Genomic DNA, 16096 nt, shown 5'->3' with positions numbered 1-16096 from the left:
TGAAGGACTTTGTGTCGCATTTCTGGACTTCCCCCCGTAAACGTTTGTTGGAGTTTAGCTCCCTCATAGCAGGCACTCAGAAAACTTTGTCGAAATGGCCATTTAGGTTCCTATTGTCCCCAACACTGTACCAGTGTCTTAAGACATTTTAATTGAAGACAGTTTTCTGTGTTACTGCAGTGCAAGAAGTTCCAAAGAAAGGAGGGTAACAAAAAGCATTACCGCAGTAAGCAGATGCTGCAAAATACCATTCCAGTTCTTTTTCTTTTCTCTATTATCCTGTCCTTTCATACATGTGCCTCTTGGCTGCTTCTATTCCGCTTTTCACATGTAACACACAACACTATTGAGGCTACCGGCTTTATCTCGCGAGTACATTTAGTATCTCATTTGTCCTCGCTCTTGTGCGAACGAGACACTGAATATAGGCGCTCGCTCTAGTAGCCGCGACTACATCATACGCCACGTACAAAACAGGGCAAAGGGTCCCAACCTTCCCGATTGGTCATTAATGAAGTCCGTCGTGTCGGAGCAGCGTGCCGCACTCATTCATCACCAGGGCACGCGAGCCCGTGCACACAAGGAGAGCGAGCGGGCCGCCCCTTGTCACCAGAAGGAAGACGAGGCTGTGGTTTGAGACCTTTATAGTGCACACATCTCTAGAAAGTTACATGAGACTGGGCAACTCTCGAGAAACATTCTGCTCGGCCATGAGAAGAGTTCTGGGCCCGGAAGCAAAGGCTAGCAACAAGCGCAACTCAGGAACGGCCCGGGCGACCGTGCGCCCACACGCAGTGCCGCCGCCTCTCCCCTCTCGTTAAGGCAGAGCAAGGAAACGCGCGAGCCGGCGTTCCATATCAAAACAGGGAACCGAGGCGAGGCCTATGTACAATGTGTGCCCAGGCGGCAGTGCCTGCCACAGAGGGCGCCGAACCGGCAGAGACGCCCCTTATTTGCTTGTGAAACCATCTCTCTTGTTCCCCGGGAGGGGGCACACACTTGCATGCAACCACGAAACGCGCAAAATGAGGGGCCAACAACGCGGACGGGGGGACTGCAAGGCTCGCGGGCTCCGTGGCGGCCATTTCCGGAGGAAATTTGCTGACAGGAAATGGAAGAGGTGTGCCATTTCTGATTCTGTCCTAAAGGTTTCACACCAAAAAACACAAGTACAAAATGCGAGAGGCAACAGAGCACAATGCCTTGTCCCGCGTTGCCTCTCACTTTTTGTCCTTGCGTTTTTGGCGTGATAGCTCAGTATGCATCAGAACCAAGTAGTCCAACTTGCAGCCTTATTTTGTTCTTCGTAAACATGGGTATGTCATGAATTCCTTCTCTTTTCGTTTCTTCCGCTTCTCCGGCGATGGGCTACAACACATTTGATCGATTTTGTTACGTTAGAGAGCTACCTTTGTCAGAAGCGTCTTTCAAAATGTGGGCGCTCTCACGATGCCACCTCATCGTGGCCGACGTTGCAATCGTCTTCTAATAAAACAACGGTCGTTGTTGAAACATACTTGATTACTATGCATGCCTGGCTGACCTAATGGCTTATCAGTCGTGTGTTGGATTAATTTTTATTCCGAGGCGGTTAAAATAAACGGAAATAATGTGCGACTCTTTTTCCCTCGTATTGTGTTACACTTATCTGGCGTAATCTCGAGCTAAGCTCTGTGTTATGGAACGAGTTAAAGGAAATGGCACCTGCAGTTGTCCGCAGACTGAGCACCGGCTTCGAGCTGGTGCTACAACGTCGAGTTCTTGCCGTCCCCCCGCACAAACTCCCCGAGGCTTCCCGCAACGCGCCGGAGAGATGCACCACAACATTGCGTTGGAGCTCTACGCCGCAACGCTCAACCGCAATACCGTGTCGCAACAGCCCCCAGCCATCTCGGAAAGTAGCTCGCCCGGTCGTACGTTGCAGAGCCTCGAAGAGAAACAAAGTGAGACGCGGCGCGAAGTTAACGAAGACGTGTCAAACAGTGTGCTCCACGTCGGTGCAATGGAATGCAGGAGGATGCACACCCAACGTCGGTGAGAAGACGACGACGAGGGAAAGGGGGCGGCGAGCCCCTCCTGTTTAAGCACAGAGGAGAGAGAGAGACGCCAAGCGGCGCGGCCGCTCTCTCGCGCCCTAGACACGGATAGTATCGTAAAATATGCAATATCTACCTTATGCATACGTATTGAAGGAGAGGTGAGGGTGTGGGCGGGGGACGACATACCATTCGACCTGGGAAAAAACCGAAAAACACACTGCCGCTGCTCTACTATGAAACGTTAAAACGAGTAAAGAACGTTCGTTGTTTGGATTTCGTTTTTTTTTTTTTCTCTTTCCCTTCGTAATATACAGATATAGTGTATGTATAAGGACTGCATTTACGAGTGTGTCTCCTTTGCGAGCCCACCGAGAGCAAGCTGCGACGACGCAGCCGCGGAGAGAGAGGCCCGGCCGAAGCCGCGCCCGTCTGACCTGAGCCGATCCGACGCTGGTCGGCTGCCGCCTTGCATAGGTTTGTGCTTGCTGCAGGTCAGTCTCTCGCGGGTGCCGCTAGGCTAGGGTGGCCACGGGTGTGCTAGGGGTGCCAAAATCCCTTCGAAGTGGGGGGGGCGGCCCCTCTAGGGTATCCCTAAGTGGGGCAGAGGCTTCCGGAGGGGAGATTCGGGGTGTGTGGGGGCTCCTCTGGCAAGCTTGCCCGGTTGAGGCGTTTGCAAGCATTAGCCGATGACATTGGCAAACGAACAGGACGCCAGCCGGCTAGGGCTTGCCTCCGCGCCAACGCCACTACCTTCGCTCGACGGGTGCCAGCAGAAGTGGAAGGCATGCGCTAATGTGAGCAAACGTCGTCTGCAGACTGTCGATGACAGGCGCGAGGTCTGCGGTGTTCGGAAGTTAGCGGAGGGGGAGGGGGGAGTACGGTTGGTTAGAGGGAGGGGGGAGGGGACAACTTAGAAGTTGAGGAATCCGCCCGAAAACTTGTTGGCGAAGCCCCCGACACCACGTGCCAGCGTCGAGATGCGTCCTGTGACGTTCTGGGTGACGTTCTGGATGCGAGTGACGTAGCCCTCGGCGCCTTCCCCACTGTCGTGCAGGGCGGCAGCAATCTTGTGCCGGGCGTCGCTCTCAACGCCCGTCTCCGGGTAGTCCCTGGAACGGGTTCAAACATGTGTCATCCTGGGTGCTCAGAGCCTGTGTACATGTTACCGAGACGACTTTCCTTCGTTTCAACCCAGTGCATTTATGGTGCTGCTTTTGCGCGTGCTGTGTGGACACTGGCTTGTATGAGCAAACAAAAGGTGTGTAACATAAGAGAAGTGACATCAGTTGCTTCTCTTATGTTGGGCAAACTGGCCGTTGTGTTAATGAAAGGCTCCTAGTGCACAAAAGGGCAGTGCTATCAAGGGCACCAAACTCCGAAATAGTGAAGCATCTAGACGAGTGAACCAATTGTGTTCCCAAGAATTGACAGAGATAGTTTGCAAAGAACTGGATCCGTTTAAACGTGTTTTGAAGGAAACAATTAGAATTACGTTAGCAGGAAATTGTGTCGGCATTCCTTCGGTTGTTCTTGATAAACAAGGGCGGACGTTTTTGCTGTTGTAGTTTTTAAATTTTGCTTCGTAGGTTATAAATGATTAGATACTGGCGAATGATGGTTCATTCTTTTGCTAATACTAGCGCATTTTTCCACTTGCGGCGGCTGAGGGTTGTTTGCTATAAGGGAGTGTTGTGAATAAAACTTTTTAGCTGTGTCTGAGACAGTGTTATAAGTGTCCTTGTTTCGTGTCTCCAGTTTTATTATGTTGCTTTATATGAAAACTGCTCCACAGCTACCCGACAGATGACGCCAGTGTGTTCTCTTGTCACAATAGGTGTCAAAGCACACGAGTCGTCATCGGTTGCAAGTGTGTGAACCAGCCTTAAGTCAGCACACCTCGTAGTGAAACGCCAGCATACATTGGCTCCTTACTAAGAACGTCATCTGGGTGGAACCACTTTCCGGCACCTTTGGTGAACATACCATGCACTGATTTACTTAAAGAGGAGGTAACTAATCATATTGTAACAAAATTGCTTACTTTGCTCGTAATTTTAGTAGTGTTGCGCGAATATTCAAATTGTCTATTAGTAGTTTCGAATAGTACGCTGTTCAATATTTACTTCGAGATCAGCTGCGATATTTGTATTTTTCAGTGTTGATTGTGGCATGTTGAGTGCTCTTCTTAAAGGGCAACTCCGCTTCTTTTCCAGTAGTGCAAAACTATACAGTTCTCTTTGTTATCATCTACAAAAACCCCCATGGCAAATATTACGACGGAATTCCGCCTAGAAGTTCATTAAAATCGCTGTCAAAGTTTGACAAGCACGAATCCGCTGGTTTTGGATGAGACGTGTGGGCCAGACAACACTGCCCGGTTGCATTTCCGCTTCCTCCAAGTTCCTTCTCCCAGCACATCCGTGACGTCATCAAGCATGTACAGCTTCTTTTTTTTTTTTTTCAATTTTGTTTTCTTTCCCGGGGAGAGCACGAGTGGCGCCAGCGCCGTGAGAGATGTGAGTGACGCGCTCGGCCGGCCCGGCGCTCGACTATTGATACTACTGATAGGCCCATCGCCTCGTTGAGCGCGGCTTGTGTGTTCAGTGCGCATACTTTTGAACACCAAGTAAAAGGAGGAGAGGAAAGCTGCTTTGTAAGAATTTTGAGTGACAGGTTAATCTTCTATTATCTTCTGGGAGGAGAATAGCGACGCCTGTGCTAATCCAGGAAGCACAAAGAAGGATCCTGATAAGAGGGGAGCTCCTTCTTCCCCTTGTATATCACGTGGGTGTACATGCTTAGTGATGCCAAATATACAATGTTGTCCGGCTTTGCCACCGTTTCGCTTTCGGTTTGTGATCATGGTTAAAGTAAAATTACACGAAAAATATTTTATTTTTCGCGAAACAAAGGATTGGGGATTGTTTTTGAGTGCTTCAAAAAGCAAAATCGGCCACTATCTCAAAACTTTTGAAATTAAGCGGAGTTGCCCTTTAATGAGCATGGTGCACTGTGGTGAAGCAACACCCGCGAAACTCGCTTCCACGAGTGTTGCTTCTCCCCAGTGCACCGATGCACGGCAAGAAGCGCACTCGATGGGGCTGAAACGCCAAGATCAACACTTTCAAAAGTACAAATATTCCATCAGTGTGCTTAGGAGGGAAGCATGCTTTCAAAGTGCGCGTTTTGTTATTTAAAAAGACACGGAAACTTTGTGAATGTTGATGTCTACATTAATCATTCCTGGCTAGAGGAAAGGTACTTGTATATAGCAAGAATATTTATAAATCCCCTCAATTAGGTATAGCAGTGCATCTCATAGGTTTTATTTCATAATGTGTTGTTTACTTGCCAACCCAATGTAGGCATTGAACTTTCCGAGGCCACAGTCGATAAATGTAGTAAGATTAAACATAATTTAGCTTAGAAATGGACAAGTAAAAGCTTGTAAACAAACTTCACAGGTTCAGCTGGGTTTTCGTTTAACCATGCTACAGTAGTGAAAGGCTCAGAGAAACTATTTGATTAGAAAATATTCGGCCAAAACCACTATCCGATTTTGAGTTTGCTTCAAACTCAAAATCCACTATTTGTACATGACTGATTTTTAGCATGTGAAATGTTTTTAGTGTGTGAATTTACATGCACTCCCCTTCCGTAATACCCTATGGACCCAGAGGGTATTAAAACAAGTATATACAAATAACCTTGTGAATGAAACAAAGCAGACACTGCCACCTTTTGTCTTGCACGTTAGCCACCAATTCGGTAGCAGCAATCATGTTCCACAAACATTTCTTGCACCATAAAACGAGGCTGAGAAACCGGCAACTATAGAAACTAGTTTTCCCTCAAAAGTGTACTTTATTGCTCAGTTACTTGGACCAAAATTTCAAATCACAACCCTGTCCGTGAGCAAAAGAGAATTCCCCTGCCACTTCCACATGAAAGAGTTTACCATTCATAGTGAGACGGGTACAAAGAAGAGAGATACACTGGATAGGCGCTGACTAGCCACTGAAATCTTAGTAGAACAGAAACAGAAAATAGACACTTATGCTCGCACAGGCACTGGCACGATGTGATATTTAAACACCTCTTGCTTCAGATCAAGTGCTAACCCAAATCCGAAAAATTCAATTCATTGTCCATAAGGATCAGTGATGGCTGGCTTATGTACATGGATTTGTTTTCTGTTTTATGATAGGCTTCAATTATTTCCCAGGACAATTGTTGTTGTGTTGGAACAACAATCTTATGTCTGTGAAGCGTGGTTCGCACTCGCAATCTCGGCAATGCGTCGCTAAATGCGAGTATGCTTTTCCTTTCAAAGGTTCGACTGAGTTTCAATCGAACCTTTGAAAAGAACCTTTCCTACGGTTCGATTGAGTTTTTTGCCTGTGCGTTTGTTCAATGGCATACGGGTAGGAGGTAATTTCACCCTACGAGGAGGGTTGTTTCTTGTGGCTCCTCGACACTCGTCACGCTTCGTTTATTGCAGCCAAGTTGAGCCAACGTGCGAGGCAAAAGGCAGTCGTGCACTCCGGCTATCTCTGTCCACAACTGTACGCCCCACATTCCTGGGCCCCCTGTGCCACCGCCACCGCCCACCACCACCGGTGCCAACCCAGCCGAGCATGGCAGCTGTTACTTACGGACATGGCATTTTTAAAGCGCAGACTCCTGCCCCGTTTCACTCTGGAAGCAAGCACAGCGGCCCCATCAACGCAGAGCCCCACGGTAGGGCGCAGCAGTCGCCTCTTTGCTTTCCCCCCAGCCATCAACCGAGCAAGTGTCGTCTGCTGCACCGTATTTCGACAGCAAGCTAACCGGGAGCCAGCTGCTACACTGCCTTGCAAATGGCTTTAGGGTTAGAGCATACCGTATTTATTCGAACATGGGTCAGCATCATTTTTCTGTCCCTGCTCTTTGAAATTATGGTCAACTTACAATCGTAATCGAAGGAAGTGCACTTATAAGAATAATAGTGAGCAAAGTTTTCCGATCGAATTGAGCTAAATAGCAAAAATGCACAACCACTTCTCCGAGCCTGCCGTTGCAAAGCGGTGAAGCTCAATGCGAATGGTGCAGCACGAGTTCTACGGCGCTGCACCACTCGCACATTAACATGTCTACTTTTGAATATTTTTTTATTATTTTTGGCTAGTCTAGTACAGAAGTTGGCCAATATTCAAAGGTCGTATTGTCACGAATGATTGTTCGATGAGGCGACAAATACTGAAGCAAACTAAACGTTTAATGGGGCAAACTTGTGCCCAAAACAAAATAAAAAAAGGCTAGCGTCGTAGGCTCGATGCTAGCCTTTCTCAGCAGGGTCAAACGCTGGGGCGAGACCGACTCTGACTCATCATGCGAAGTCCCTTATGTACCCGCATAGGTTTCTGGAATATTTGGCGTAGAACATTCATACCTCGATCAGACGACAAGGTTCTCGAACTTACAAGAACGTTAAATTGAAAGAATTAATAAAAGATGCGTCGCTTTCAAAAATTAAACCCGGGGCCTCCACACGGATGCCAAGCACAATAACCACTCGACCACACATGCGCTCACTCGGCGACGCGCGTGGCAATATTTCGAGTAAATACGGCATGCGACTCCTAGGCATATTTAGCCGTCTAATCAATCTTCGTCAAGTCGGGAACCGCTTAGAAGGTCATGTGGTACAGTAACCAGACATCGACACAAACTTTCTCAAAATCTACCGCAAGCATTTTCCATTAAACATTACACCCCATCTTTCACAAATGTCGCCATTACCAAACATTATTATAAACCCATAAAAATAAAATATTTTAGGCCCTTTCTCCTTTAATTTAACTCAATTTCTCAATCTTCCGTATTTCTTTCCTGCAGCGATTCGACTGAAATGGTGAACTTCCAGGATCAAGGCACAAATGAAACTGTAAATTTACGTGCCACACCGACAAACTGCGTCTCGCGTGTCCCAGAGGAGGACCTTGGGTCGAGAGGAAACGTAAGCCAGAAACGTCTAGTTTCCAAGACAGGCCTCTACTTTGCGCAAAACCGGGGCCATAAAGTGTCGACTCACTCTGAGTCATCCTTTTCCCGGCTGCTGTCCGAGACGGAGGCGGCAGCCTCTTCGAGTTGAAGCCGGCTGCAGACCGTCTGGTAAACCTTGGAGTTGAGCTTCTCCTCTTCAATGCCTTGCAGCTCAAAGTCCGAGTACAGCTTCTGCAGCCCCGAATGTAGAACCGGCGCTTAGAGCCATCCCACAGCCCCATCGTGTCATCATTCATTTGTCGCCGTATCCCTAACATCTAGGTTCTTGATGAACAGAAAGTTAGGGCGCAGTTGAGCTGGTGATGGTTAAACATCATAGACTAAAACCCCGTGTCGTCCCTTGTTCTTCCCTAGTCTTAAGGTCTATTATATTGGGTTCTCAAACTGGGTTCCTAGGATTCCATGGGGTTCCCCAAGCCACAATATTTTCTCGGCCCTCCCTGACCCCAAATCAAATGTTCCTTCTGTTTAGGCACTGCGTTAGAGGATCCGAGCCACTCATTGATGCATAACTATGCGGAGGACACTACATGGTTTGTGCATAATTGTTTACAAGGTCTGCAAGCTTCTGTACTGCTTTACCGCATCAATACTAAGACCACGGGGGGATCCCTGGCTATCATCAAGGATGATGTGTGTTCCTCGAGATAAAAAGGTTTGAGAACCGCCGCACAGGTACTCACTACACTCTGTTTCCCCTTTAGATGGATCGAAGCAAACACTATGAGCCACCTTAACCAATCCAGTGCTTTGAGCACATCACGTGACTTTGCACCCCCTGCACCCTTTTGAAAGGGCACACGACTCTCACATGGCACTGGACTGGTTCCGACGGTCGTAGCATCCGCCGCAGTCCATCATAAGGTGAAGCAGAGCTTAGTCTTACCCGCTAAATTTGGGTCTTCCACACCAAATGCATCATTATCTATTCGTAAGTCGTGCGCAGGTTCCCACTCATTCGTGCCTGAGCTGTTGCTTGTCCAGAGCTATGATGGCAGTTAAGCTGAGAGGACATAGCATTGAGATAGACATCATCCCTATTTAAGGGTGCCTTTCTGGCGTTTTGCATGACTTTCCAAAAAGAGTCGGGCCTAGATAGCAAACTAAAAAATTGGGGCACAAAAAAAAAAAAGAGATGTTGAGGGGCGTCTCCTGACCCGAGCAATGTGCAGCAATGCTGACAACTGGAATGAGTGCAGTCCATGGTCCAATCGCTCGGAGAGCCAGGAACACAGCAGGCTCATCTGGGCCGCATACCATTGCTGCAACAGGAAGAGTGCTTCAAGGATCGGTTTGAGGCCGGAGTCAGAGTCCTGTGACCTCCTCAAGCAATGAGGGCTTGATTATACTTGACTTTAACCTCGAATATAGCTAGATTGCTTCAAAGATAGAGTTACTGAGTCATGTGAACACGTGAAAAATGGAGCCATCACCCCAAGCGATGACTGCTTGACCATAGCCAGGTTACTTGAAGGATGGAGTTATTGAGTCATGTGATCACTTGACTATAGCCTTGAACATATCGTAGCTAGCTCGCTTCATTGATGGAGTTACTAAGTCATGTGATTGCTTCAAAGATGGAACCATCACTTTAAGTGACGACTGCTTGACCGCTTTGAGGATAAAATAATTGTGTCATGTGGGTGATTCCAACAGGTACAAGTGGCGCATAAAGTTTGTATTATCGGCACCGGGTATTTTAAAAAGGAGAACAGAACAGGCATCAACACGAGAGCGCATAACTCTAGTTTCGACACAGTATAAACATTGCGTGAGCTTCTGAAAAGTTGCCAGGAGCTATCAAGGCAAAGCACAGAGGGAAGCTCACGAAGGCCATCCATCTGCTTCATGACAATGCCCTAGTTCACTTTGCACAGGCGACATTGTCACACGTGGCCACTTTAGGTTACGAATTTTTGCGTCATCCCTCATATTCACCCGACCTCACACCTTATGACTCTTCCTCTTCCCTCACCTGAAGACTCCACTGTGTGGAAAGCATTTTAAGGATGACGACCAAGTGATTGCACTTGGTCGTGCAATCACTTGCGGCCTGTTCTTAAGTGTACAAATAAATATCTATCTATCTATCTATCTACTCAAAACGAGAAGTTCTCTAACAATGGCATCCAACAGGTTGTCCACCTCTGGTGAAAGTGTGTGACTTTGGGTTTCATTGGTAAATTTCTATTCCTTCATGACAATACTATCAAGACCGGTTATAACTAAGTGGACAGGGATCTGAAATCACTTCGCTATATCTGCTTCTTCGTTATATCTGGACTTCATAAAAGTAATGTGCAAAAAAATAAAACGGGCCATTATGGGCACATGTTTATCGGGCCTGCAGAAAGCAGTGGAGGCTTCCTTGCACGCGATCTCTGCTAAATCAGAAAAGCTTCTCGGCAAGTGCGAGAAGCTCCAACCGAAAGAAAATCCTGTGAGCTACATAATGTCCAGAGCCCTATAGACAGCTGCGATGGCCACCGCGGGGGACGCTGGCGGTGGACGGTGTTTTTTACATTGATGCACAATTCGTCGAGGATGGCGGTATGCTGTTGTTTCGAAAAGATTGCATTCGTCTTCCCCGTCGCAGTGCCGGAACTCGCCATCGTTGCGTGGCAATGAGTCGCTGAATCGGTGCTTCTGTGAAGCTAGACTTTCACGCAGAGAGCAGAGAGAGACCACAACGACCAGCCGCGCATGGCACCGAGTTCGCACCGAAGTTTGTGTTTCGACGGTATAGAGAGCCTATATTTAAGTAAGGGGGCAACTGCTCAATTGGGGTCACGTGGTATGTAACCCGCATTTGCAAAAACGAGCTGCAGCCCGCAGAGTCAAAAGTGTTCACCGTCCGCAAACGTGTCCGTCTCTCCGCTCGGTTTCCTCGCCACGCTGGCCATGAAACAACCAAATTCAGGCGCACTTGAGCCCATCTGTCCAGGAGGCATTGGCCATTAAATTGGAGTTGCTCCCTCTCTGAAATTAGGTTCTTTCCATTGTCCCCGTCGGTACATCATAGGTACGTTGTCGCTAGCGCTGCGAACGCCCCTATTGGCACGCAACAACAGCCTCTCCGCAAGCGATGCAGAAAAGCCGCTTCTCAGGTAGAGAAGGGGGGCAGACGACGATGCAGAGGCTGTCACCGACGGCCTTTGCAGCACGTGTGCGGTTCGTTCTGGGTGGCTGCTGTGCCGAGGCAGCAAAGTGCGGCGATCTGCAACGCTAGCAGCTTTCAGAGGTCAAACGTTTTTCTTATTTTTTAGTAAAATTTTTTTTGCTATATCCACAGGAGCTGCTCAATCTCCTTCGCTAAAGACAGACACAAAGTCAAAAGTCAAATTTGGGCGTTTTACGCGCCAAACCAACGACGGGCATCTGGTACGCCCCAGCGGAGGACTGAGGGTTAATTTGGACCACCTGGGGATCTTTTGACGTGCAACCGAAAGCTTGGTTACACGGCGCCTTCTCCGCAATAAGCCTCCGTCAGATTGCGGGCACCTCGGCCGGGATTCGAACCCCCCACATGGGGATCTGTACGCCAGCGCTCTCGCCACAGAGCCACCGAGGCGACTACTAAAGACAGACACAGACACATTGAAAATGTGCAAATGGGAATGTGAAATCGTGATCGCTTCACTATAGCCGCTATTTTGTTATAACCGACTTCGTTATAAACGGCTGCGACAATAATGTGAACTTTATGAATGCCCCTTGGATGTGACGGTATGCAAAGGTATGTGATGGCATGCGGTGTGTGATGGTATTTGGCAGTATGCGATGATACGCAAAGGTGTATGATGATATGGAAGGGTATGTGAGGTTATGTGATGGATGTAATGAATTTGACGCTAGAAGCGAGCGGGGAGCATCACCCACCTCGAAGAGCGCAAGCACCCAGAGCTCGTCGCTGACTTTCTGCCGAAGCTGCTCCATGCTGTTGCGGACAAAGTTGACGTACGTGTGGCCCACCTCCTTGCCGGAGCTGGACATGCCCTGCCGATACTGGAGACAACGGAGCATTATGCGTGAGACGTCCAGCGCGCCACTCTGAAGCAGCTCTGCACCGTGACTAGAGCATCATTTCGGAACAGAGTTGATATGGCTTTCATGGTCTGAACGGATGCCAAAGTTTCAGGACTAACTGTTAACTTATTAGAAAGCTAAAAGGCAACTCCGCTTCATTTTCGTTTTTTGAAAAAAACAATGCAGCCCTTTCAGTATCACCTAGGAAGACCACACGTCAAATATCACGACCTAGTTCTGTCTAAATGTTTCTTAAACGGTCCGGCAAACTTTGGAAGTTGCCGAAATCGGCTGGCTCTAGCAGGCGAACTGAGGGGCCATCAACAGCGCAGTAAAGGCTACGGTGTCGGTGTTGTCAACATTGAGCTAAACGCCACCAATATTGCTACTTTTTGTTTGTTTTTACTTCTCCGGGCAAGCGTTTTGGATGACGTCAGCAGCGTCTCCTCTTGGCACTCGGTGGTGTCCCTGTGATTGGCCTAATGCGCCTGCGCAGCACTCTTCTCAGCCTCGGGAGCCATCCGGCTGTCCTGCCGTTACTGCCGTCTTCTGCCGTCGTCACAACCGCCGTCGTCACCTCGCCGTTCGTGATTATAGTCTCTCGGAATTTCGTCCACCCTACGTGCGCAGACTGATGCCGCAGTTGTCAGATATCATAGACGCCAAAACGTGAAGACTGCGGTGGAGACGACGCTTGTACCTTGCACAGGCCCGCCCCAATGTTGCCCCACCCCCATCCCGCCTGTTCTTGCGTAGAGGATCATGTGATTTCTCGTACCACGTGGTAGCCGTGTTTTTGGCGGCCCGAGGCCAATGTTGCCCGAAGGAGCCGAAGTTTGGGTTTGGGTTTCTGCTGATCGTTATACTAATATATCCCATTTCTCGCAAAGCAAATGATGTGGTGCCTTTTATTAGTGCTTTTTAATGTGAAATCACTCATAATCCCGGAATTTTCGGAATTGAGCGGAGTTGCCCTTTAAGTGCTTCTCTTAAATTTTAAATAGGAAAATGGCAGCTGACGGAGCCCTCAAATACATGGAGCTGAATGGCGCCAGTTACCAAAAACTGGACCTGTTTTCCCATTAAAATTATCAAAAAATCTCATAACTTTTAATTAAAATAACGGTTCTGAAACTTCGGCATCTCGTTCAAACCGCTAGTGCTACATTTTGGGTGGACGCTAGGCATTCTGCAATGCATTGTTTACTTTGGCATTGAAAAGAACCCACAAACTTTTTTGGGGAACATGCTGTATTATAACTGGTGTGGGCAAAGTACAACCACATTAAAAGTTTGTTTCACTTGATTCGCGTTTGTGAAATTAATAAAAATTAAGGCCCTACCGAAATTGCTTTAGAACACTCAGTGTACTTCGGCTAATTGAGAAATGTAATGTTGTGCGAATAAAAATTTCGAATAGTAGTTTAGAATAATACACCATTCAATATTCGCTTTCAGATGAATTGCAATATTTGTATTCTTCTAGTGTTGATCGCGGTGGGTTGGCTCCATTGAGCACGCTTCTTACCAAGGACGGGTGCACTGCCGAAAAGCAACACCCGCGAAAGCGAGCTTTGCGAATGTTGCTTCTCCGCAGTGCACCGGTGCTCGGTAAGAAGCCCATTCAACAGGGTAACCCACCCCATTAACACTCGGAAAAGTATGAATATCGCAATTGCGTGCTTGGGAGGAAAACACACTTTCAAAGTGCGATTGTACATGTGCGTGCCTGGTATATTCAGAAAGAAATGGGAACTTTGTGAAGGTTGATATGCAGTAAAATTTTCAAAATTAAACAGGGCCGTTATGCAAGACTGCAATAGGCAAAGATGCTCTAACAACCTGCGTTTATCATTCATGACTTTTTTAATCTTTTTATTCGAGATTGAAGAAAGAATATTTGCATATAGCAAGATTTGTAAATCCACTCAATCAGGTATAGCTGGGTATCTTTATAGGTTTAATTTTATGCCACATTCATCATTTACTTGCCATCACAAACATCGGACTTTTTGAGGTCGCATTTTTTAAGTATAGTTTGATTCAAATTAGCTCATAAATAGACAAGCGGAAGCTTGGGAACAACTTTCACGAGTTTAGCCGGGTTTTCATTTAAGCATGGTGCAACAGTAGTGAAAGGCTCGGAGAAAATATTCCCTATTTGATTCAAAAACATTCGGCCAAAATCATGATTCGCTTTGAACTCAAGATCTATTATTAGCACATGACTAGAAATGTGTTACAAAAAGAAAAAAAAACAAGGTGGACTGACTGTGAGTGATAAGATTGGAGCCAGAAGGCTTCCTTCATCGTAGCGTGACAGCTTGCCCAATGTTGCTTCCAGGATGCTCGTCAGCTGAAAAACAAGATAAATTTTGCACCGGGAAGGCTCCTAGACACTAGCTTTCAAGCAGACCTCTGCCCTTCCTTTAGAAACAAATACTTAGTCACTATAGCACACCCATTTTATGCAGGTGCCTCAAATAAATTTGCACACATACTATGTAGGATACATAGTGTGGCTCAACATTTAGACCTAACGCATAAAATTGACTAAAATGAATTACCGCTTGTGTACCCAGCAGGGACAAACTGTTTGCCGAAGAAACATTTTAGTCGTCGGTTTTACACAGTGAAAGCTCCAAGCATAGTTGAAATGAAATCCCCCCAAATTTCAATGTTATTTCAATAAATGTTTAAACTTGTGTCAAAATGGCCTACACTGTCTTAATATAACCTTAACTGGTTACACCCAAGGCAGGTTGATGCCAGGGTCCTCACCTTCCCAATGAGTCCAGCCTGCATCTCTTGCAGGGTGCCATCCACCAGGCTATCAATCCTGCTGTGGCACTGGTGCTGCAACAGACCACCGGCATTGCATTAGACTGTGTAACAATGCCCCGCTCTACAGCACAAGTCAGGCATGAAAACAAAATCTTGGCATCAACTCTTTCCAGTCAAGCATTCAAAAGTGTCTCTCTTGTCGAAACTTCATAAGTAGGAATGAATTGGGCATATTTTATTTTTATGAGTATGCATACGACTATCCTATATTGGTACTTTACAGAGTACCCAGTATTCCGCACAACAGCTCAAGTTTAATTAAATACTTTCTGCGATCATCTGCCCATGAGAATGCCATGCATCATGTCAGTTTGGAGATAACTGGGAGATTTGAAGAATCCAGAGGTTTCCCAGGCAGTTAGTGCCCTGGGAAGAGGCACTGTCCAGCCAGATTAAACACATAGAGTTATTATAATGTACGCTAGAGGTTCAACTGGCGCTAGTGTGCTGCTGCAAATTGAAGCAGACAGCAACCAGTCCGAAATTGACTTCCGGTAATGCATTTCTATGGGAAAAAGCGAGTGCATTTTCTCTCTGCGCTCGATTATAAGAGAAAATATCACGAATAATTCGTACGTACTAGGCACATTGAAACATTTCTCAGTCAGGCAGACAAAATAATTGGTCACTTACGGCGTTTTTATTTTAAATTCGTGGCCTGAAAAACGGTGCTAAAACCGCTTCGTACGTGTATTTATGTGCACTGTCGGACACTGTTAGCGCGAACACGGCATCGGCGCTTTCTAGCATCGGGGATATACGTGCCAAACGAACGAAGGACATCTGGAAAACCAAGAGACGGCAAGAACTACGCAGTAACACTGGATAAGTAACTCCGTGTGCATGCAGACGATCAAAATAAATTGAAAGCCACGTAATAAAGTCCGATTTCCATTAAATAAGTACTGCTTTATTCTTTCTACTCGTGTGCGAAGATGCTTGTTCTGGGTTCAAAGCGTCACCCGCACGCTCCAAATCTTTCCAAATAGGGAGAAGCCAGAGAACAGGTGCCCGATAAAAGCTGCCCGACATAGGGACTAATAAAAAGACACACCTTTCGTGGCCAACGTACTTTATTTTTTTTATGTTCAAATATTTTTTAACCGATCGTAAAGATGCGCACGACGGAGTCATTTTCATAT

The 16096-nt window shown here is 47.0% G+C and overlaps 1 protein-coding gene across 10 annotated transcripts in view; it reads right to left on the bottom strand.

Moving 5' to 3' along the window:
* Positions 1-627: 627 nt before the first annotated feature.
* LOC8034687 (calcium-dependent secretion activator) overlaps positions 628-16096 on the bottom strand; it is an 89659-nt gene continuing 74190 nt past the window's right edge. For all 10 annotated transcript variants that reach the window (XM_029977362.4, XM_029977364.4, XM_040207000.3 and 7 more), the window contains 6 exons: positions 14892-14966; positions 14383-14466; positions 11964-12089; positions 9242-9346; positions 8113-8255; positions 628-3148 (listed from right to left, as the gene is read on the bottom strand). In XM_029977362.4, the coding sequence (XP_029833222.1) occupies positions 2950-3148; positions 8113-8255; positions 9242-9346; positions 11964-12089; positions 14383-14466; positions 14892-14966 (732 nt within the window). In that variant the 3' untranslated portion in view covers positions 628-2949. The remainder of the gene's footprint in view (positions 3149-8112; positions 8256-9241; positions 9347-11963; positions 12090-14382; positions 14467-14891; positions 14967-16096) is intronic.

Source organism: Ixodes scapularis, unplaced genomic scaffold (assembly GCF_016920785.2).
Source record: "Ixodes scapularis isolate PalLabHiFi unplaced genomic scaffold, ASM1692078v2 PGA_scaffold8__174_contigs__length_109621045, whole genome shotgun sequence".
Classification (NCBI taxonomy): Eukaryota; Metazoa; Arthropoda; class Arachnida; order Ixodida; family Ixodidae; genus Ixodes; species Ixodes scapularis.
This window is presented reverse-complemented; position numbering and strand designations above follow the sequence as displayed.